Below are 25,290 nucleotides of genomic sequence, written 5' to 3'. Positions count from 1 at the left end.
ACATTTTTCCAAGCTGTTGCCAAGATGGTATCTAGTCCCCTTCTGAGTCAGCAGCCCGAGCAGCTGACTTTCAAATGGTCAAACTCCCTTGACTGTAATCTTAGAATTGTAAACCACAGACACAAGCTGTATTTTTAAGCGCTGTATTGCTCTCTCCTCGCGCATAAGCAGGTAGTGACACTATAAAATGTGAAAGATGGTTGAAAGAAGCCATACAGAAGTGAGTGTTGTTTGTAATGTCCCCTTTATTTCTCCCAACTTCACCAGTTTATTTTGTCCAGCTAGAGGAAGAGACTGAGGAATGTTGTGAGCAAGTGAAAAAAAAATATCACTGCTTTTTGTAGTCCATTTCCTTTTGGTATCAACTGACTTTTTACATTCCGTAAAGCTCTGCTGGCCATTAAAGACAGTTTATCTAAAAATAAAATATAGACAAAATGGGGCTAAGAGTGATGAGGATGGTGAGGAATTTACAGGGTTCCCTTCCATAGGCAGGAACTAGGTGATCTTAAGGTCCTTTCCAACCCTAACTATTCTATGATTCTATGATTTTCCCTCTAGTCCAATACATAAGCAGGCATGGTGCAACAGAACAGCCTAAATGGTAAGTAATTTTTGTGTTCCAAAATTGCCCAGATACAGCTGCTAAGAAACTGTCAGCAATCGTATATTAAGCTGCAGCTTTACATTATATCAGAGGGTATGTGTCAGACTTCTAATTGCTAACACAGCTTACTCTTAAGAGAAATTCCAATCTTCTAGCAAAATAACAGGATGCATATTAAATTAACAAGTCTAAAATTCAGATATAAACTGTGCCACAAGAAATCAGTTCAGCAAGTAAAATCAGGCTGTCAATCTTAAAGCACCATCTTACCTCATGTTATTTATTCAAAAGATACCTATTTATATAGACACATGAGGCCAGATCCTTAAGTTTAGCCTTTTTATACCGTGCATAGTGCAGGACTTACAGTGATATAAGTAATTTAGCTTTAAGCCGCTAACTCTGTCTTCAGGATGCTGAGGTCATGATTTTGGTACCAATGTGTATCTTAAAAAAGACTCAGAGATGCTCTAATTTTAATTGCCTTAGCTACTTAGAGCCTTATGAGAGCTGTCAAAGCAGCTGGGAAATGATTGGACTCAGCATTCTGGCTATTCATCCTTTCCAGCTAGCCTTTCTCCTTATGACCTAGGACTAGGAAGAACAGAAATTGTAGGACTTTATGCCATTAAAATAAATTCTCCACTGAGTGAATCCATAGATAGTTGATTAAATTATCTCTGTGGCTGCAGAAAAAGCCACAAGCTGGCACAGACATACATTTCCTTAGGGCAGAAAAAATAATCTTTATGGAATACAATTTCTCTGCATCCTAAGATTGATTGCCATGAATCTGAACACTGCAACCATAATACAAATACATTAGGAAACCAGTCTTTCAAGAGGTTGTGACTGGGCTTTTTTTCTTCTATACCAAATAAGTAGCTTTTAAAGAAGCAAATTAACTGGTAGAAAATGGATAGTAAGATGTTTGTTGCATATTTTAAATACTACAAGGTGAGGGAAATGCCAAATGTGATACAAAAGATATGACTAAAGATAAGACTAATAGGGAGAAGGTGAAGCAGGAAAACAGAATATTAATAAAATGGGAGCTGTAATTAAAAAGTATTGTAGTATAGCTGAAGCTTTCTATTTTTGTAATGTTCAGTTCCAAGTGAGTTTACTGGTTTATTTGTTCTTTATGTCCCACTGACTCTCACTATGGGCTTTCCAACCATATGAAATAATTCTCCTGTGAGCCTATATTCAATTCAGTGGAGCTACTGTGATGCTGTGTCCAATGAGACTGAAATCACACCAGATTGGCTCAAAACATTTTCACACTAATAATGTATGCAATTGTTACATAATTCATCAAAAAGTTATTCTTTTTCTTCGTTTGCAACTCATTAGTTACATGCCAACAGTTGGACACATGTACACCGTTTTAAATGAAATACACTTTCATATGGACAGCAACAGTTCCAGTCAGGAGAAATGTTTAAACAACTTACAGCTTGTTACAGCCTATAGGATTTATTAGAGAACAGAGTCATCTCCCAAATGGAGTGCTGGTCTTAAGGCACTTAAAAGTAGCCTGGACACAACATTGCGAAGAGCTTTCTTCACTGGTAAATGACAGCCTTTCTGGCTCTAATTTCTGTGATCAGTTTACTGTGGTGTAAATCAAAGTTGAATCACAGTAATGTCTTGGCACTCTGATATATTGCCTTAAACTATACAAATGCTGAAGTAGGGAGTTCTTGTACATTTGCAGATGTACAAGATTTTGATTCCTTTTTTTCCTAGCCTTTTTCTTCTTTAAGACAACACTGGAATCAAAGTACAGTTTTCTGTTCTCTTCATCAGATTTAAATCTCTTTAATCTGCTAGCTAGATTACAGAGCGCTGATAGGTGACATGGCTTTTTGGAGAAAGCCAAACTGAAGGAGCTGCTGCACATATCCTGGTTGCCAGGCTCCTTGCCAGTAGCAGGGTGTGAGGTAATAGCCTTTCATGCTGAATAAGTTAACAGCCCTGGTTTTGAGTTTACTACATTTTGGCTAAGAAACAGCATGAAAAGCCTTGCAGGGAAGTGCTACTGTTTAACAAGCAGGTAGCTGCAGAAACAATCTTGTTTCCCTCTCTGTGTCTAGGACTAGAATAGAGTCCCTGCTGTACGTTACGTCTCTCCTCTTCCATATGCTGGAGCAGCAAAGACTTTGTGAAATGAAAACAGACTGGATTCTTTCAGTCCCTCCAGTGTGCTATATCTGCAGTTTTAACAGGACTTGCTCACAGAAGCTTAAAGTAAGTCTCAGACTAACTTCTGGCTGAGATGCCTTCTTTTTACGAATGCTCTGGGAAATTCCTTGGCTCAGAAGTTGTTTAGAGAACAGTGGTTAACTACACAATCATAGGGAAAGGGCCATTTGTAAGCATGCTATGCCTTTATCACTTCCGAGCAGAGGAAGCTCCAACCTGGTTTTTCACCTAATGAGAACTCAAAGGCAACTCCTCAATTTGGAGCTTGCATCTTCTTTCTCTGGTCTGGACTCTTCTCAAGCCAGGAAAGGGGAAACCCATAAGGATCAGGAAATGAGGTACCACAAAAATGCTTGTGTTTGCAGGAGACAGGAAGTACTGCAATTTTCACAGCGTCTGATGCATTAGTGGAAGAAGAAAGGATGAAATGAAGACGACACAACCACATTAAGCTCAACATACTACATTCCACTTTAAAATATGGTCAAAGCAGAAACAGGGCAAACGTTGGTTACTGAATCTGCAACCTCTCTTACATTCCTGTAATGGTTAGTAATGTCACAATAGAGAAGAGTTATCATTCACCGCTTACTGCCTGAAGGTTACACAGACGAAACAACACAAGGCCAAAGTACAGAGTCATGAACTGTATGGTGAAAAATCAAATTGCTCCTTCTACATTTAATGGGGTGCACAGTAATCTTGTGGTATCTTTTGATCTCTTATCAGCTGAATTTCTCATTATAACCTTCTAACTCAACCACTAGGAACACCTACACACTCAGAAGAAAGCCTATTAGAGCTTCTGCAATGCTATGTCACAGCCTCATCACACCTAGCTTTTGGCACCTAACAGAGGTGCCTCAGTTAAAAATGCAACACACAGAGTCACTCTCTTTATGACTGGCGCAAAAGGCTGTTCAGCCCACTGAAGATCTGATTCATCCTCTGCAAATGCCTCTCTGTGGGATACAGACAACTGGAGCTACTATACTCCCAACTTAAGCAGCTCAGATAGGTTTCTAAAGTTAGGTAGAATAAATCCAGACCTTGGTGATTATCACAGACATCCATTTAGCATGAGGGTAATTGCTTAGCTTTGTATACTGTGTTGAGGTAAGACTCACTGAAGGAGAATCTCCGTCTGACAGGAACTGTCTTCCCCATTTTATTGCTCATGCCAGAATCTGAGGCTTCAAAATCACATCAAGATACACACTGTTCTAAGTGCTGCTAAAACATGAAAAGTTCTTATTACATCTGCTGGAAATAAACATTTTTATTCTGTCCTCTTACTAAACAGATTTAACCATTCTATGGCACAGTGTCAGACATAGAAAAAACCAGTACACAGGCAGCTTCAAATGCAGTTAATTATAAAAATGGGCTAAGATAAATTCCAAGTCCTGCACCTTCCTATAATTATCTGCTGTTCTGTGTTTGGGTTTTTTCCAATAATAATTCTGAGTCTGGGTCCAGGGGTTCCTCTTTGCTACTGCAATACATATAGAATCATAGAATCATAGAATAGTTAGGGTTGGAAAGGACCTTAAGATCATGTAGTTCCAACCCCCCTGCCATGGGCAGGGACACCTCACACTAAACCATGCCACCCAAGGCCTCATCCAACCTGGCCTTGAACACCGCCAAGGATGGAGGATCATGAATCTTTTATAATAGTTCTGGAATCTCACATGTTATCATCACTAGTTTAAACAATGTAATAAATAAATGAGATTTAATGTGAAAGACCCCTATAGAGAAGAGCCAGCTTCTTATTTCAGATATACGTGGAAGCTTCCCTGTCATTAAACTGATCATCTTACAGCATGGCCACTATGAAACCATTTATCATATCATTTATTGTGTATTTTTAAGATAATTGGAATTGTCATGCCAAGGAATGGTGATATAAGTAAACAAGGAATTGAGTTTGCCTTTTTACAGATTTGCTTGTGGCATGTGCATTGTGAAAACATTTATTTACTAACACACAGCTCAGAATAAATGAGATGGTTGAAATACAGTACTTGAATCAAGAATGTTGGTCTACTGCTGTTGTATTTGTAATGGGATGCTATGTAAATAACAGGGATCAAAAGACACAATGGTCCTGAGTGAACACCCATCAGCTTCAGATTCTTGCCCTTCTGCAGAAACTCAGCCTTTCTCCTCTCTAACATCTTCTCCTACTAGAAGAGCATGGCAGACCTCTCTGATCTCTGTTGCAAATTAAACATCCAGGGCCTTGTTCCTCACAGACCTGTAGCTGCTGACATCTGTTCCCAAGCAAACCAAAAAACTTAATGATTCACTGGCAGTCCTGCACACTCACTGTTACCAGAGAATACCAAGCACAGATACTCAGGTGGTACACCACCTTTGTATTTCTGTAACTTCTGAACAGGAGATAATTGAGTCCAGCATACTGAGTTTCCATCCATACTCTCTCTTGTCCATACAACCACAACAGTTCATAACTACTTGCTGAGAATTCTCTTTCTTTATTCTGGCATCTTCTACTCAACTTCACATTGTCCAAATCAGCAAATAATAAAAACAAAACAAACTTTTCAGTCTTTTGGTCAGAGGAATGTGCTAAGATTATGTTGTTTCCCCATTTCTATTGTAACAGGTACAAAAGACTCCTCTGTAGCTGTGTAACAGATAAACACGTTCAGATGCAAATAATATGACTGATTGACTGAAACCTACCAAAGCTATTTTTATCCTACATGCCCTTGAATTTCATAATTTATGTATTCAAAGTCTACTACGGACATGGAAAGGCAGTCAGGAAAGTTACTGCTGGAGTTCCCTAACTATAAAGACAGGATTTATTTTATTCACTACTTTAACTATTTACTTTTGCATAGAAGCACAACACAAAGTCTGTATTTTGTAGGAGAGTTTGGTTTGCTTAATCTAGAGAAACAAAGGTTGGCTACAGGTACAGCAGGATGTAACAAATGATGAATGAAAATGGCTATTAATTATAAGAGCAAATGGTCATAACCTGTCCATAAAAAAATTGGATTGAAAATCAGAGACCTCCTAACTGTTACAAAAGACATCCTCAAAATAGGGTATGTGTTTTACTGGATGCATGTGAGCGACTTGAAAGTAGTATGTGAACACTGATCCAGTACCTAAAGACTTTCAGCATAACAGTGGCTGGTGCTGTGGCTGCTGCTGTGGATGTTCCTACCACAAAAGCAAAATGATTTTGTGATTGCTGTGTTAGCGTATTCAGATCCTGGAACAGCAAGAGGGAGGAAACTTCCTGCTTTTAAATAAATTACTAAGAACTGGAACAAAACAGAACTTGTAGTTGTTCAACAGGGAAGCAGAGCTCATGAACCTTTATGTCCTCTACAGTTCTAGGTTTATAGGTATAGAAAGTGTCAAAGATCTTATATTCTGAGGGAAAAAAAAAAGAAGGAAAGCTGGGAAAGACAGATGCAGGGTAGTTAACTCCAGTGACAGCTCACAGACTGCTAGCTCCATGAGGCAGGGGAATGGAAAGATATAGTTAATGCAAAGGAATTCACTCGAAAAAGAGAGGGGCAAAAGGCAGAGGAGCAAAGAAGAGTGATGCCTCTGAGGCTCAGGCTGGCGAAGGAGAGGCGAGAAGGCACAATGGCATGCAGCATAGGTGTTGCAGTGGAGCATATCAGCAGCTGGAATTTATATATTTCCAGGAACTGCTGAGTTCATGCATTCCCAGGAACTGAAGAAACCACTGTTGTGAAGACACCACTACTACATGGGAGGCTGGATAAATACCCCGGTAGCGCTGCCCTTCTTCCCCTACTCTCTCAGCTGTGGCAGGAGGTGTGATAGCAACTAGTGCCATTAGTCACCAGCTGTCCCAGTCATCTCAGACTCCAGAGGCAGCAGGAACTCAGAACTCCTGCAGCTCATAGTGTGAATTTCTTTTCTATATGCTCTCCTTGGCTCCTAGCTCTCTCATCAGCTCTTCCTGAGGGAGATAAAAGACAATCCTAAATAAAATCTTATCCTTTAAAGCAGCTGTGTATGCTGGGATATGCAGCCACTGCAAAACTCACTTGAGAATAGTGCAAAAATGGGTTGCTATTTAGGTAAATCATGAGGGGAGCTACCACCTTTGAATTCCTAGTGCCTTGTGCACTGAACACTGGGAAAGCTGAGACAAATCTGAAGGAAAAGCCTGTGACATTGTTCTCATTCTGTTCCACAGTATGGACACACGCACTCTAGCCCGTTGGCTGTAATACAGGAAACAGTTAACACACAACCCTGTACATTTCTTAGTGGAAAACTGGACACACACTTTACTTACTGGTTTTGAGGTAGCACAGGGAGATGGTGTCATGATTGGAGGCTTGGCTGCACTTTGAGATGGAGGCAAAGAAAATCTCTGCCCTGTGTCCGGTGGTGAAGAACAATGAATCCGTGTTTCTAGTCTCTCAGGCTCATGCTTATAGGATTCAAGAGGAAACGTGGGCTGCTTGGTCACTTGTGTTGGAGTAGATGGAGAAGAGGAGAGGCCAGAGGCTGTCAACAAGAATAATGATGAAAGATCAGTTCAGAAGAAAAGCAGACAGAAATCTCAGCTTTACAGTGAACCTGTATGTTTTCATCACATTTCCCCAGGCTAAAAGTACGTATCTCAGCTCCCTGTTCCTCAAAGGGAATTGCTCTGCCTTGCTGGTAAAACTCTTAATCATTTAACTGGTTGAACTGTCTGATTCATTTACAGGGAGGCATAGTGGTGAGATGAGAGTGCTGGAGGTTTGTGTTGAATTAACCTCCTGTCTGATTGCTTATTTCTAAACTGATCCTCAACACTGATATTACTTTATTGTTATGATTTTAATACTCCTGTGAGTCTCAGGACCACCTCTATCTCAAGAGTTTTAATAGTTGCTGTTTCTTCTTTTTCATTATTTTAACAGTATCTCAGCCAGCAGTTAGAATAAAATTAGGAGCAGAGGCAAAAAGAAACAGGGCATATTTCCCATAAAGCTCAGTCTGCTTTCTGTAAGTTTCTAAGCAATGCCTTTATACAAGGTAGAATTGTTTTCAGCAGCCTTTGAGGAGAAAGATTATTCACATCTTTTGCTGAAAATCAATCTCAGCAGCAGTTTATTTCCCTTGTGAGCATTCTGTTTTTATTTGACATGTGCATCTACCCCAGCTGTATTTTTGGTTATGTTCTTACAGCAGTTCTGCATTGTGATCAAACAGATCATGTAAGTCATATTTAGGACCCATTTGAAAACCAGCAGTCATCCACAAACAGTTTGAAAATTCAAGTTACAACATATGTATTTCTTGTTATATCAATGTGTACATCAGCAAACAAAGGATGATTCCCTCATGCCAGCATAAATCAGGACAGACTTACATGCATAAAAGCCAGGAGGCTGGACAGAGCTACATATTTTAGAGTGGGCTATATGATCTCTGCACTTGGTTCACTTCTAGTTCCAGAGATTTGTGCAGATGATCAGTTAGTCCAGAGGGGACTCAAGTTCCTTGAAAGGGAGCAGAGAAGAAAGCGTTTAATAAGCATAAAATCCCAAGATATTCAAAGAAGTGTGTGAGACCAGGATAATGCATTTTCATGCTAAGTCTAGCTCATGTTCTCACTGTGAGCTTTCAAGGCTCCACCAGTTTTTTGCACCAGAGATTTTTTTCCCATTCAAAAGCTTTGCATTGGTGCACATGCAGCCTCTGTCAGTTCTTCCTTTTAACCCAGAGTAAAGTGCATTAGTACAACTCACTTTATGCCCGTTACCTCTCAGTGTCACATTTGACCTTGCAGACAGCATTTTCAAAGAAAACTTTGTATTGATGGAAAGTAAGACTAAAACTCGGTAGTAACTAAGATGCTGGACTCAGAAGAAGTCCAACAATACATGGAAGGACCTGTTACCTGACAAAACCATTTCTCCTGACATATTTGGGGAAGAGTTACCATATCTTATGATAAAATGCATTAACAAGGAATTCAGGTAACTATTCTTTAGCTGCCATTCTTGACTGAAAAAAACCTGGTCTAGTGGAAGGTGTCCCTGCCTGTGGCAGACAGGTTGGAACTAGATGATCTTAAGGTCCCTTCCAACCCAAACCATTCCATTCTGTGATTCTTGATGGCTTTTACGTATGAAAAGACTTAACTTTAAGAGAATAGAATCACTCATCAAGAATCCTGCGAAATCTTTAGGCTCTAATGTTGTGGTTTATTTGCAGTGGTTTTAGTGGTGCAGTGTAATGTATTTCTTTCTTTCAAAGAAAATCTTAACTCTCACTGAAAAATTTTAGCTTTGCTGGAATCAAAAAGGACCCCTTACTCACACCCTCTCTTCAGTCTTTTTCCAAAACTGCATCTGCCTCCAAGGACTTCCATTTCATTTCATAAAGAGACCAGCAGCTCTGCCAGTCAAGCAGCAATAACTACAGATGCAGTGGAGACTGGGTGTTGTAGGCAGATAAAATGCTGGCTAATGGGATATGCCACAGGGTGAGGCAAGAAGAATAACCCTGGTATTTTGAATGTCCTCAATTTCTGATGATTTCTGTGGCACTGGAGAATGTTCCACACCCTGAATGATAAAAAGGTCATCTCACTTGCCTGTTCAGTTTTGCTTACAGACAAATTTAGATAAACAGTCTTGGGGAAGATGCTCTTATCTTCTGTGTTTTTATGGATGTACAAATGTTTCCTGAGCACTCAGACTGGGTTTGGAGGTGGATGGTAGCTGTAATCGATGCAAATGTAAAACCACTAAAAGGGAGAAAAACACCATTAGATCTAAAAGTCTTGCTGCTGGATGTGTTCATTGTGCACTAATGTATTCAGCAAGTCTACAAAAACATTTCCAGTATCAACAAGCTCTGCCAAAAGAGCTGTTACCAGACATAAGGAAACCACATATTCACCGTCCTAACAAGGCTGGCCTGCCAAGTGTAGAGGACATCAGTAGGACACAAAATATGTTAGTTTCTTGGTCTCCTTTGATACACATCCCTTACACCTATGAAAACTATTGCCACTTCACTGTAGATGTGTCACAGCACAGCCAGGACAGACAGTATGGTTCCAATTTTATAAGAACATTTACTGATGGTGAATCTCCTCTTGGATGCCAGCCTTGGATGCTTGGCATCAGTTTTTATGGCTGAGTGTGTCTGTGACTACGGCAACTTTACAGGGAGCTCTCTGAGTCTTAGAATTCTCTGTTTCAACTAGGCACTTAAGACATAAAGTACTCACCCTGAGGCACACCCTAATGCATCTGAGATTCAGATTGGTAATCAGGCTGAGATTTCTGTGACTCAGTTTCCTCACAGAGGTGGAGGGAAAATTGTGATTATTTTGCAGGTTATTTGATTAAATTATGTAATTAGGCTTTGCAATCTTTGGTATTTAAAAGCTCACCTCATAGCACTATTGTGGTATCTATGTTATTTATATTCATACAATACTGAGATTGAAGAAATAATCCCATAGGAAATGTTAAATATCTTTATGATTATTAAAACTAAAGCTTTGGCTGCTGTGATACAGATCAACATTGTAACCCATACAGAGGATCTTATAAAAGCCTGCCTCAAAAAAGAATGAAAATTTGTACTATATACCCAGACCAAATCAGTTTAGGAGTAACAGAAATTTGTATTAACTTTAATCTATTGGACTGCTGTTTAAACAGGCAGCATTGGTGTAAATACAGTTATATGTATGTGCAGTAGCTGTTCTGTTCTTCTACAGAAGTCCATTGCAGAGACAAGATACAGCTAGATCCCATGGCTGAAAACAGTTCATTTGAGAGAAAGAATGCATAAAAAAATTAAGCAGTGAAAACTAGCCTACAGTTCTAGAGTCTTCTATAATGAAGTTGAAGAAATTCAGTACATACATAGGATTGTGGAGAAGAAACAATCTTTGAGACTGACTGCAAACTCTACTGGTTCTGGTGACAAGATGAGCTGCTATGGCAAGTAATTACCTCTTGTGCTGATGTTTCTTTCATCAGACAATGAAATGCATAATGAAATGTAATATTTAAGAAACTAAGTAGCTCTTCCTTTCTCCATAACACATGCAAAGCATTTTAGACAAAAAAAAAGAGAGAAAATATCTAGTTATGTCACTGGCCAACACAAGGTTTTGTCACGTTTTCTATTGATTGTCCCTGTCCAGTTTTAAAACAGTCCAAGAGTTTTGCTTTGTTCTGATTCATCCTGACATTTCCTTTCTGGGGACAAAACAAGAGCAAAAAAAGATAACTTTGTGGTCTCCATGTTGATGAATCATAAGTACCAATATTTGCATAACTGAATATGCATACGGATAAGAAAATTTATAAGAATATATGAGTAAATGGAGCAAAATTGCATTAATGTAAAGAATTAACTTTCATGTTACAGTATAACTTTACTCAGAACATGTATGTGAGTTCCTAACAGAACTAACTAGCACAAGCCTCAGTTTTGAGCAAAATGAGGCTATCTCCAGTTGCCTTCTCTCTGTGACAGTGTATGTGGTGATGGCGCAGTGCTCAGCTCTGTGCCAGAGCAACTGCAGCTGGGATCTAGCTGGATATTACATGCTGGAGGCAAGAGGCCCGAGAAAGTACTGCCATAACAGCAGACCCCCTTCGGCCTTTCGCAGTCAGTACTATCTGGTATATAGCTGGTCACAAACATACAAAAATAATGTTGCTACCTTCACATGTTTCTCTAGGTATTTGCTACTATTTCTTTAAACAAAGCTCTTAGTTTGCATGGCATTAAGTTCTCCACTCACAAACTTGGGCATTCTGATCCAAACCAGCCTTCTACTAATAAGTAACAGGAAAGGATAAAGCACTGCATTGTCATTCCCATCCTCCCAAGGGAAGAAGAGTGGCTGCCCTCTGACATTCCCTGGTGACACCCACAATTAGTTCTGTCACCTACATTTCACGCCTGACCTGGCAGGATGCATCTGGTGCTTTCTGGGAGGAGGGATGCTCACAGCCCAGTGATTCTTGCCAGAGCCTCCGTTTTATATCCACCCTTTTCCAGAAAGAAAAACAGTCCCTGTGCCTGTGAACATTTGGAACCACCTGCCCACAGATGCCCACAGAAGCTGGCCTTAGGTGATTCGTAATAGAGCCACACTCCCTCCTTAAGGGCCCAAGGGATATAGCCAGCAGCCTGCTCTCAGACTTGACTTTTCTATTTGTGCATTTAAGATGAAGTTGTTAACACAGTGAAGAGTTCCTGGCCATGAAAAATAAATCACTTCAGAAGAGGGTAGATTTAGATTAGATATTAGGAAGAAATTCTTCACTGTGAGGGTGATGAGGCACTGGCACAGGTTCCCCAGAGAAGCTGTGGCTGCCCCATCCCTGGCAGTGTTCAAGGCCAGGTTGGACAGGGCTTGGAGCAACTGGTCTAGTGCAAGTGTCCCTGCCTGTGGCAGGGGGCTGGAACTGGGTGACCTTTAAGATTCCTTCCAACCCAAACTATTCTATGATTCTATTACTCTATGATTCATGTCTTCCTGGGAATCACTTCGGTGATCACTCTTGCCCTGTGCTTGATCAAGCAGGTAATGCCATTGTTAACATATAAGGCTGTTGCTAAAATAGCTGTCCAAATTCATATATATAGATTTATTAATTTACCATTTAGAATGAAACTTCTCAGAAAAACACAAAAGGATTTTCCATTTTCAGTGTCTCCATGTGACACTTTTTCTCTGATTCCTTCCCAGGACAACCCTGTCCTTTCATTTCCATTCTTCGGCCAGCAGTGAAACAGAGAAGGCGGCAGGCTGTGGCTGCTGAATTTTAAGTAGTTAGCAGCACAAGGGAATTGGAGCCGAGTCATCTGTTCATTAGGCTGATTCACTCTTCAGACACAATACCATGTTCATTTTGACACAGAAGCAAATTGATGCAAATTAGGTGAAATTAAGTTTAATGCCACTTAACGGACCTAGAAGCAGGTAAATGGCTGCTGGCTGTTTCTATTCTAATAGTATTGGTGATACTGACACTAAGTGTTGTAAACCACCTGTTAGTTAAAATAAAAAAGGAATAAAATTAACCCTGAAAAGTAATCATAAGAGTTATTCTACAGAAAAATGGGAAGATTATTCTACAGAAAAAACAGGAGATTTCCTGCCATTTTGAGCTTACACACCACACAAGAACTATAGATTTTACTGTTGCCTGTGTCTGTGATCACCAGTGCACCACCCATATAATGGCCAGGCCTTCCAATCCTCCCCTCAGGCTCCCTGGATCCAACTGAGCAGCATCTATCCCAGCTGCTTCAGCAAGCACATTTGTTTCAATCCCATTGAAACAACTCCACACTTTTCACTTAGCTGGTACACCATTCAATGGGAAGCTTACTTGTTTCCATAAACATCTGTCCAATATTTTATTAATCAAAGGAAAAGAACAATAAATCTGTTAAGTCATTAAAATATCATGTGCTGTCTGAAAAGTTTCACAGGGAAACATATATTTTTGCAGTAAAAAATTAATTTATTTATATTAGTTCAAACATAGTAAAGGAAACCGCTCCTTAAGTGATCTCAGGCACAGAAATATCAATGTGAAAGCTCCAACTTTTCCTTCAGAAGCTATTTCACTGTAAAACCAAAGACAAAGCTGATCAGTTTCCAGGATTCAGCCTGTTCTACTCTGCTTGTGGTCTATTTACATACCTGAATCACAGAATCACAGAATCCCAAGGGTTGGAAGGGACCTCAAAAGATCATCTAGTCCAACCCCCCCTGCAAGAGCAGGGTAACCTCGAGTACATCACACAGGAACTTGTCCAGCCGGGCCTTGAATATCTCCAACATAGGAGACTCCACAACCCCTCTGGGCAACCTGTTCCAGTGCTCTGTCACTCTCACAGTAAAGAAGTTTTTCCTGATGTTCACATGGAACCTATGCTCCAGTTTACACCCATTACCCCTTGTCCTATCACTGGACATCACTGAAAAAAACCTAGCTCCATCATCCTGACACTCACCCTTTACATATTTGTAAACATTGATGAGGTCACCCCTCAGTGTCCTCCAAACTAAAGAGACCCAGCTGAACACCACTTATTACCTGTGGAATCTGCAATATAGCACCTTTTCCTTGTAAAACAGAAAATCAAGAGTTGAAGAGTTTAATTTAGTGAAGTTTGAGGATTGTTCATCTTTCTGAAGCTCTGGAGGCCCCTTTATGAGGAAAGGCTGATCAGGAGAAACACCTCCCCAGTGCCATATTCTATTCTGCAGATTTCTCCTGCCCTGCTGATTAGAAAGAGGATCTTCCACCCTGCCCAGAATCGTACACTGGTTATCTTATATTTGTTAAATGCACTTGGATATATTACCAAAGCAGGCATCACCGCTGCACTACCAGGCAGGCTTCCAGCCATGGGCTCCTAATCCTGCAAAGCTCCTCTGGTCCCCCTGCAAATGCACCCTGGCTACTGGTTCCTACCTTCTCCCTCTCCCAAGCTCAGCACTTTTTTGAGACTGAAACCTCCGCAGCGAGCCTGTGTTTCCACACTTAGTTCTTGATAGTTATTCTCTACAATCAGATGAGTTTCATCACCTTGGGTTTTGCATTGCCTGTTCTCAACAGATTTGCATTTTTCCTTTATTCAGCAGAAAAATTTCTGTCAGAGTATGTGAGTTGACATGGGGTTGCCAGGAAAGAGGTGGCTGTCAAGGGCTGAACTTGGGCTTTTAGGGCTATAGGCGAGCTGTAGGGAGTAGTATATAGGATCCAGAGATGTACAGAATCACCAATTTGTTGCTTTTAAAGCAACAGATACATGGGATCTGAACACAGCAGACAAAGACCAGAAATCCTGGTGTACAGCATCCCTCACAGAGGGATTTTTCTAGTTCTCATTGGCCAGAACGTTCCAACCTGACTTCTAATTCCCCATTTTCTGCCACCCCTTCTCCTTTGTCTTGCAAATACTTGAGGGAATGCCATGGGCAAAGAATTCATAGCAAAGACATGGAGATCACCCGTGAGCTTGATGGCAAACAATGGCTTTTCTTGGTTTTGATTTTCTGAGACAGCCAAATGCACATTCCATTGCTGTTTGGCAGCCTGACAGAGGATAGATGAAGAGGTCCTGGTAATGGCTGAGGTAGCCACTGAGTAAGTGCCTAAGTCAGCCATGAGTAATTAGCTCAGCATGGTAATTATACTGAGAGACTGGCACCAGGACTTTACGAGACACCATATGGCTGTGGCCAGCATGCACTGTCAGGAACACAGGCAGCATGTACCTTGCCAGCACAGGTACTAGTGACAGGAGTAAAGTACTAACAGTGATTCTCAGCAGGTTAACAGCACCATGGGAAACATCCTGCAGAACCACGAGAAGCAGGAGGAGGAGGTTGGGGCATGTACCACTATGAGAAGCACATGTGAAGAACACTTTACGCTCCTGTGCATCTGTCACCCACAGAGCATGGGGTCATGAAGCTTGCAAATGCCATCTTTTAATTTCCTAAATCCAATCCTGCCACTGACAGCAGAGCAAGAGGAGTTTAAGAGTGCCACCTGCCCAATGGCTCCTGCTGTACCCAAGCCCAGGACTGCCAACAAGGGGATGTGCCATTCTGCAGTGCTGCCTGGGGGTAACTGCTGGATTGTAACAAAATCTAACTGTGCAGTACAGTGATACCAATCTAAAAAGTCACTAAAATGAAAATCAATCACTCCATTCAAACCATGTGGGAAAGACATGTGACATCTGTGCAAACCCCGAGTTTTCCTGATCCGAGACGGATGACTGATGAGTGTAAGCCAATCCATGCAAATCAGCCACGTGCAACAGTTGGCCCTTATCAACATACTGATAACTGCTGAAAGAAAAGTCTCCCCTGGCTTCCCAGCCCCATATCAGCATGTTAGGAAGGCACAGCACTGCATCACATGGCAGGGATTCACATGGGTACTTGTACTATGTGCTGGTTACAGCCGGCTGCTGGGAGAAGCAATGCCTACAGCAGGACAACTTTATTCACCTAATACACCACCTGGCATTTAAACTTTCATAGAGTACTTGGTGTTCAGAGGCTTTAATGAAATAACTTTTGTTTTCTGTTTCACAAAGACATCTGGCTGCTAAAGCTAACATTTAACAGCTCTTTCCACATGAAACTCAGTTGTCCTATCTGGGCTTTCTTTCTGTTCTGAGTCACGCTGAGCCAAACACTCCCCTGCCATTACAGAAGGCTGGAAACAGCCTGTCCTTGGTGACACTGGGTGGCCAGCACTGTCTGTCTCTGCATTACCCTGTCCTCTGCTAGAGGCTGCTATAACCTGAAACCTGCTCTCTGGTTTTGAACAGCAAAGCTTCCAAAACACAGTTACCATAATATTCATCATAGTTGAAAGGGACCTTTAAGATCATCCAGTTCCAACCCCCTGCCATGGGCAGGGACATCTTCCTCTAGACCAGGTTGCTTCAAGCCCCATCCAACCTGGACTTGAACACTGCCAGTGGGAAGCCACAGCTTCTCTAGGCAACCTGTGCAAGTGCCTCACCACCCTCACAGGGAAGAACTTCTTTATATCTAATCTAAATCAACCCTCTTTCAGTTTAAAGCCATCTCCCTTGTCCTGTCCCTACCTCCCCTTGTCAAAAGTCCCTCTCCAAATTTCTTGTAGCCCCTTTAGGCACTAGAAGCTGCTCTAAGGTCTCCCCAGAGCCTTCTCTTCTTCAGGCTGGACAGCCTGAGCTCTCAGCCTGTCTCCCTAGGAGAGGTGCTGCAGCCCTCAGAACATCTTCAACAGGTCCATGTACTTCTTATGTTTGGGGGCCCAGAGCTGAATGCAGGACTGCAGGTGGGGTCTCATAAGAGCAGAGTAGAGGAGGAGAGTCCCCTCCCTTGACCTTGTGGTCATCATCCTTTGTATTTTGCCTCTGGTAGCACCCAACCACTGTGTGCAATGTGCTTCACAAACATAAAAGATAACACAGGCACCAACCTGAAGGGTTTGCAGTTTGACAGGCAAAGGAAAAGGAGAGGAAAATAAAGGGAGGAAAGGTGGGAGTGGGAGTGTTGTATGCACAACATATAAAGACAAGTTTGGAAGTAATTACTTGCTTGTTCTGATGCCTAATTTCACACAGATTTCATACTTAATCACTGTACTAAATGTCAGCTTTTCAAAAGCAGATGCTTGGGAGGGTGGCAGAATAGAGGACGTTGTTTCTTCTCCTATGATTTACAATATGCTCATCCAATGTAAATTTAAAAAACGAGGGAATTAAGGCAAAGATTTTTCTCAGCTTAATTGCTCTGAATCAGGGCCTTAACCATGTACCTTATTTCTGCAACATGCTAAAGCAGAGGAACACCCTGTGGAAATTGAAAAAAAACAACCCTCAAGCATTCTGCAGATCTGTCATTAGAGGTCCAAGTTAATGAAAAGAACAGTCTAATCCAAGCCTGCAGAACCCCACTGAAATCACTGTAGGGGTTTTCATCTGCCTAGTACATCTTCTCTCTGTGTAACCAAGAGACAGAATATTAATGCACATAAAGACCACTCGGGTATCTATTTACAGGGCATGCATGAAAGCTTCAGGGCTGGCGCCAGGGGAGTGTAACACTGCATGAGTCTCGACTGCACAGCAAGAAGGCAAGTGTTTATACTGTGCTGCTTTCTGAGGTTGGGAGCAACAGTTATTAGGCTGTCAGAGCAGAGTCTTCAGGACTCGGGTCCTGGAACAGTCTATGTAATGTATCAGTTTATATTAGCCTCATTTTTCTACTTTTACAATGAATAAAATAGCTCTAGAGGTGCTAGTAAAGGCATTGGAGTTACAGCTGGATTGCCAGTCTCACAGCACAGTTTACTTTTGTTTATTTTCTGCAATGCTTACAAGGGCACTGGGGTGAGAGTAATTAAATATTTGCAAAGTATTCCAAATCCTCAAGAAAGTTGGAGCTAGAGAATGAAGCCATAATTTGCCATTTCTTTGCGTCTGAAATTCATGTTGTTCAAACCCTCTGTTCTTCTCTTATTAAAAGAACAAAAAGTCTCCCTCATTCTAGCTCTTTTCAAAATTCAGCAGGAGTCCAAGCACTGCCTCAGCCTGTGGCATTTGCCTCTCCCCACTGTGTCTGACTCAGACTTCTCTCTCATCGTAATTCCTTTCTTGCTAACCTGGGAATTAATCTTTTTGTGCACATATGGCACTGCAGAGATACACAGTGCTCTCTAGCACACATACCAAACTCTCCTGAAGAAATAACTTATGACTTCATGGATCTTGTTTGATTGAAAACAAATTGCTATGGGCTTGCTCTTGCTCCTTATGCCACTTGGTAGTGTCATTCCCATTGCCTTCTGTGGCACTGGATCATGCTTTTAGTTGAACATTAGTGCAGCTTTCTCTAGACACTAGTCTGCTCATAGACTAGCCCGCACCTTTGCATGAAATAATCCACACCACACTGGATTTCTTCTGCCTTTCACAATTAGATCTCAGAGTCGTGTAGGTTACAACTAACCTCAGGTGTCCATCCTTCTGGTTAGTTCCAATCCAGACTGGTTTCCCAATGCAAACACTTGTCTCGGCACAAGTATGAGAGCCAAGACAAGTGTTTGCTGAAACAAGTGGGAAAGAGACCAGGCAGAAAGCAGAATCACTTTGTACAGTGGCATTGCTGGTTTATACCTCTTGAAGTGTACAGGAAACTACAGGCCAAGTCTTTCTAACAATTGCTGTGAATAGGATCTGGATCAGGTCCCTATTAAGAAAAAAGGGGAGAAGGCAGCTGTACATCCATGTACCAAAACCACAACTATATCAAAAGACTTAAAATATGCCCTCCATTGGGGTGTCCTTACCTACCACTGGCAAGTCCATGCTTCCCATGTATGAGGAATTAGTTACCACCTCATTTTCTTCTCCCAGCACAGAAGCTAAATAAGCTTAAAAGCAAATGAAGCTGGGTCCTCTCAGCACAATTCTCCATACTCTTACCAATAAAGTAAGTACTGTCATGACACCCAGCATTAAAATGAGGCTGAAGAGCAGCGATATCACAGCTGTATGTTAAAACTTCAAGATGGAGTCAGGAAGTACCCCAAGGTACACTAAAAGGTATGCCTACAAGGTTTTAGATGCTGGTGTTGCCACAGCTGTGGAAGTCAAGCACACTAACAGGCATGTACATGCTCAGGAAAGCCATGAACACTTGGACCCATCCTACTTAAAGAGTTCAGCCGGAAAATAATCCCTACTTTGTCAACATAAGCCTAAAGGGAACTTTAAACACATACCTGGATAAATATAACTCACATGGAAGAAACAAACATTCACTTTGGGATATTCACTGATCCTCTCATTCCGGAGGTCCCTTAAACTCCATCATCTTATTCTTCTTACCTGCCCATGAGTAAAATTCAAACTCAGGAGAGGGAACTAAACTTCAATGACGTCCATTGCATTGAAACAACCAACACCTGGTCCAATTTTATCTCTCTGTGAAGTGTTTATTGTGGCCACACGCATTTCTGGTAGTTCTGCACCAAGGTTGGGCTTTGCCTTCCCAGCCACATATGCTTTCTTGGCTCCTGATCTACCTCCTCCTCCTGCAGACCAAGCATCTCCTCTCCTCCCTACACTTCCTGCTAAATGTTACATCTAACACTCCACTTCAGGTCCACTAGAGAGTGACACTACTAAGGAATTCCTCGCGGATTTACTTTTTTCTTGTTATTTCACCTTCTGCTTGCAGGCTGATGTAAACCTTCCCCATCCACTTTGCTACTCAGCAGAGCACCTGCTAGACCAGTCCCCTGCAGCACGCCACAGGGTGGCTTCCTTTGCTTGGCTGCACAACAGGTTGCAGCCGATCCCTTCTCTCAACACCCAGGTCTCTGGTGCTCAGGCCTCTGGCAGGGAAGTGCGCAAGTGCCCTTCACCACAGCGTGCTTACATTTTTCCAGAGGGCTGGCCAAGCAATTTTCCTCTCCAGGAAATCCTTCCCCTCCCTTGTCACGCAACCCCAGCTTCACCCCACAGCCCACCCCAGGTCACTGTTACAGCATGCCTCCAGCACATGACAGCAGTCACATTCCTGGCTTGTTTTAGTCCTTAGAGCTGTCATCCTGCTGTAAAGCATATGAAAACAGAGGAGCCAAAAGGACTTAGCATGTTGAGAGTGAGTGGGTACCTCAATAGCAGACTCTTTGGAGCAGGGGACACCCTCATGCCAGAGATTTCCCCTGCTCAGTGAGATAATTTGATTTATTTAAGCAGATGTACCTTTGCCCTTTCATTCTGCCTTTCCCCTCATCTCCCCAGCTCTCCTCCTTTTGCAGGTGCCTCCCTCAGTCCCTGGAGACTTTGGTCCCATTCCTGTGCACCACCATCAGCTGTGGACAGGCAGCTTACACTGACACTCCAACTGCCCTAATTTCATGCTCAAGTTAACGCTCTAAAGCGAGGTAGGGATTTCACAGCCACTGTTTCAGTCCTCAGGCTCCGGAGGGCTGGGCCATGTCTTTTCACCTACAAGACACCTAAGTGACAAACCCAGAGGACTAGCACACTTTAAACTGCTAGGCAAATCCAGCAGCCATAAAAACCACATAAGGTGAACAGACTGTTTGAGGCTTCTTTTGCGTCAGGCAAAAAATCAGTGTGTTTCCAAGCAGATACATTTGCAGAGGCCCGTCCTTGAAGTTTTCTACCTCTCTGACTAGGACAACACAATATCTGAAAGCAGAGGGGATGCAGGCAAAGTCTACAGTATGAATGTTCATGTACTGTAAGGGGAAAAAGCAGTAGCAATTCTGACCAAGTTAATGTGCCAGAGAAGAAAAGCATGGACAGGTATTAAATATATGATCTCAGTATCTCCTAGCCTAGATGGATCAGTAAGAAAGCTACACTGAAGAAGCTCTGTGTTAGAGAACAGCCTGTGGGCAGTGATCTAACCGTCTGTACAATGGTCAAGGAGAGGAACTGTGCAGAAGACATGTATGCTCTTTTATTTAAGTCGTGTGACTCTGTGTGTGAAAGCAGCAGACGTGGAGAGGGGCTTCAGAGGAGGTTGTGAGGAGGGAACCTGAGGAACAAGACCTCCTGGGGAAGGGATGACTCCACCAGCGAGGACCACACCAAGCAATTGGTCAGGCTGCTACAACAGCCCTGGCAGAGAGGCTCTAATGCTGCTCTTTAACTTGGAGCAGATGATTTCAGGTTAGATATAAGGAAGAAGTTCTTTACTGTGAGGGTGGTGAGACACTGAAACAGGTTGCCCAAAGAAGTGATAAATGCTCCATCCCTGGCAGCATTCAAGGCCAGGTTGGACAGAGCCTTGGGCAATGCTAGTGAGGTGTCCCTGCCCATGCCAGACGGGTTGGAACTTGATCATCTTAAGGTCCTTTCCAACCCAAACCATCCTGTGATTCTATGATTATTAACCTCCACCCCATTGCCCTGCCCACTGACATGGTGGGAAACAGACACGGTTCAGGGCTCCAGACCAGGAAGAAGTGCATTCAGCCTAAAACCTTCTGAAGAGCAGGAGGCCTTTTCACAGGACAAGCGTGATCCCAGCAAAAGAAACAGGTGCTTTGCTGCTAACCTGCCCCAGGCAGGCCCGTGTGATGCACAGGCAGCCAAGCAGGGTGCTGGTTATGCAAGTACTGACTCAGATGTCAGGGAGCAAAGCCAGCACCGCAAAGACCGTGGTGAACAACTGTCAAATGATAAAAGATTTCAGTCACTGCTGACTGAAGCTGGATTTAACCTAGCAGGGAAAGGCTTTGTATGTCATTACCAACCTGCTGCGCGAGTCACTTCCCTCCTGAGCCCCACTGTTCTGACCTCATTTCTGGAAATAACTTATGAGCTGTTTTCTCCTTGTAACAAGTAACTATTGCACTGGAAAGCTGAGTGTTACAAGTTGTTACAGCAAGGCAAGTGCTGCAACCTGTTCCTCGAAGCATGGGCAGCTTTGAAAGCTTTTGCACTACCCCAGTCATGCATATCCCCTGGACACCCAGGACTCCCACTCAGAAAGCCATTTAGACTGAATCTGCCACCACAAACAGACCATGCCAAGTTTTCAGGCACTTCTGCAAATAGTAAACCACTATCTATTATCCAAGTTTACTGAACATTGGTGAAAGTGTATTTGATGCTGAGAGTCATCTGCTGCTGCTCAACACAAATGAACCAGTCAAATGGTGAAAGACCAGCTGGCTTAAAAGAGACATCTAGATAAGGGTTTGTGGCTGATAGCTCTTTAGCTGAGCCAGGTCTTGAAAAAAACAGTTGAGAAAGGGGACTGGTGTCTAGTCCTTCCAGTCCAGATTAGGGACATAAGATAAGGAGACTGCCAAGAAAACCACATCCTTTGCTTTCCTGAGCCTCTATTTTTTTTCTGACAGCTGATTATGTTCCTGACACCTCCAGAAAAATAGATGACACTGCAGAGACAGCATGAACATGTGATCCTTAACTGCTACCAAGCAAGAGCTTACAGATTGACTGCAAAGATCATCAGGAAGTTCTAATGTGTTCTCCTTTCAAGAGGGCAGGATATTACTGAATAATGCTCACGACTCTCTAAATGTTTCCTTAAGATTTCCCTTTACAGGCTGTTGTCACATCAGGGGGCTTCAGCAGTTCATTTACACCACTTGTTCCATCACACTGTACAGCTGTGGCCACAAGAAACTTTTTTCTGTCTTTTTTTTAGTTCTCTTTTTATTTTCTTAATTTTATTGTAAGCTATTGCACTGATTAAACAGAGATACTCTGCTGAAGTTTCAGCACTGTAAAAGCAATTCAATCACTGTTTTGTGGAAGGTAGCTCATGTTTAGCTGACAATTTTTTCTTGATGCAGGACTGAATGTGAGGCATCGCCCTGAAGTTTTGTTGAGCTTGAATGGGATCCAGCTTGGAACAACTCAGCTGTATCAGTGCTGGACCACTGTTGGTACAAGCTGAACACCAGCCCAGGCCAGCTGGTGTTTGAACAGTCACATGGCTGGCCACTATCCTTGCACAGCTTATATCCAAGGTATTCACACTATGTGGAGCCAAGCGTGGGACCTCTGACAGCGTTTGCTTTAGTCACTGTTCATGCCAGTGATGCAAAAAGAGCCCTGTTCCAAGTACAGATTGTGACAGGTTCTAACACCCCAAAAGTCCTGGCGTGTGGGTGAAAGCAACTTCCTAGCACAGACTTGAAACTTTACATGATTAAGACCAGCAAACACAGTTTTTGGAGCCCAGGTAGGGGGTGGATTTCAGGCTTCCATTCAAGTGCAATAACAGCAAGAGTGATAATAGGTTTAAACCAAGACGAGACAGGAGTTGGGTGTGCTGGTACCACTAGTATCAAGAAAGCAGAGCAGGTGGGTTGATTGCTCAGGAGCTTGGGGGAAGGTTTTGCCAAAATTACAATTATTTGTGTTACTCGGTGCTCTGAGTGCATTGCTTCAGCTTGGTAAACAAAGCCACAATGAAATTAAAGGGCTCTGACAGCGAGTCAAAACTATTTAGTGTGAAGGAAAATAATCAAATCTGGATGGGGGGCTTGGGCACAGCTGGCCACAGGAGGAGGTGAGTGCTACAGAAACAAAAAGGATATCAACCAGAGTGGGCCTAGCCACTCAAATGGCCAAAGTAAACAAGGCACAGTCTGTGCTAGTGCCTCAGCAATATGCAGTTAGAAAAAGGATTCCTGATGGAAATAATTGTGTAACTTTGTCACTGCTGAGACACAATGGTGCTCATCAGTGACCTTGCTTCCCCATGTCCTACCAGTGGTAAAGTGCTCCCAGCCACTGCACACCTACATACTATGGCAGCATGCAAGAAATATACTTCTGGGTAGAAATAAATCTATGCTCTGCATAGAACACATTACTAACTATATTTGTTCATTCCTTTGATCTGCCACCTGAAAGCAATCAAAATCCAGACAAAAATATCCCAAACCTGTGCTTAAAAATATCTATCACATTGTTTTTGTTTACACCAATAAAACCTTTTCCGTTTTTCTCTTGTTGATGTTTAAAGCTGGAGTATTTATGATTTTGCTCTGGCTCTGTTTTCGACACCGCTGATGATAAATACATGCCAGCAGCCAGCTGAAGCAACAGTTGCCGCAGATCCAGTGTCAGAGTGTGACAGACATGTGGATGGCTGCTGCAGATGCAACCAGGGACCCTGTGGTTCTCAGTCATGTGCCACAATGTGATCAAGAAAACCTGGATCATTGCTTTCCCTTGATGGCCTTCCTCTCCTCCTTCCCTAAGGAGGCGTCGGCTTCTCTCGTGCTTGGAGCCATTTGGTTTGGCTGACACAGGGGATTTACCTCAATTAAATTAAACCAAGACAGGAGAAATGTGTGCTGAACACAAAGAAATTGTCTGCCAGCAATACATATGAAATGAGTGGTGCAGGAAAAGCCTTAATATTCACAGTAATCCATGGCCACTTCATCCCTCCTTTACTCATCTCTGAGCTCCCACACCTTTCAGTCAGATCTAAGATCTTTAGCCAAGGGCTTTCTCTGCCTCTCCAGGAGGCTTTCCTTCCCCTTCAGTGAGCAATGCTGCTGAGAAGTGCAAGGCTCCTCTTTCCTGCTGCTTGCAGGCTTTTCTTCACTGTTCTCACTCTCTCCAGAGCAGTGTTCTGCTCAGTTCATCTCTTCCCCCACCCCTCCTCGTTGTTGTCAATCCAGCACCTGATGAACAGGACCCAAATTCAGAACTAAGTTTGGAAATAATGATGCAATTGCACTGGCAGAAAGCAAGTGTCTTTGATGATATCAGTAGCAGAGATGGGGACTTTGCTGAGAGGCATGTGCTGTTCTTGGGGGAATTTTATTCCCTCATGAAGATTACAGGGCCGATTTGTGCTGAAAACGCTGACTTTGCTATGTTTTCCTATGTACCCATGGGGATAACAGGACTGTACTAACAAACCTCCTCCTTCCCCTCCTCCACCAGGAGCATCCCAGTACTTGTGGTGCTCCTGCTCTGGTGATTTGCTCTCTCCATCGTCCCACCTGCCACTGGCAGCATCACCTCCATGTGAGCTGGCCTTGCCAGAGCATGGGAAGGTCAGACAGCTCAAATCACAGAGACAGACTTCTGCAAATCCCAGGGGGATCTGCATCAAATACAAATATGTCCATTCAGCTCTGCAATGTTACCATGGATTAGCTATGCCACCCCAAACTACTGAGCACTTTGCAGAAAAAAATAGCTAAAGCCCTCAAGACAGCTCTTCTACCACAGATTATTAACCACTACAGAGATCTCTTCCAAGCTGCAGGGTTTTGTTCTGTGGAGAGAGTTATTTGCCAGTACAACTGCTTTAAAACATGTGGCAATGTGTGTTTTATCTCTTAAAAGTGATAACACTGTTGCTTAGAACAACAGGCATTTTTAAAGACCAAAGCCAG

At 42.6% G+C, this 25,290-nt stretch overlaps 1 protein-coding gene across 4 annotated transcripts in view; it reads right to left on the bottom strand.

Moving 5' to 3' along the window:
- Positions 1 to 25,290, bottom strand: part of PRKAG2 (protein kinase AMP-activated non-catalytic subunit gamma 2) — a gene marked incomplete at its 5' end in the record, with an annotated part of 225,434 nt that overhangs the window by 65,411 nt on the left and 134,733 nt on the right. For 2 of the 4 annotated variants that reach the window (XM_080611093.1, XM_080611094.1), the window contains one exon: positions 7,140 to 7,354. In XM_080611093.1, coding sequence (XP_080467219.1) covers positions 7,140 to 7,354 — 215 coding nt within the window. Of the gene's footprint in view, positions 1 to 7,130; positions 7,355 to 25,290 lie in introns of all 4 variants that reach the window. The other 2 variants (XM_080611091.1, XM_080611092.1) reach the window with 2 other exon arrangements.

This window comes from Psittacula echo, assembly GCF_963264785.1.
Source record: "Psittacula echo genome assembly, chromosome: 2".
NCBI classification, from domain to species: Eukaryota; Metazoa; Chordata; class Aves; order Psittaciformes; family Psittacidae; genus Psittacula; species Psittacula echo.
This window is presented reverse-complemented; position numbering and strand designations above follow the sequence as displayed.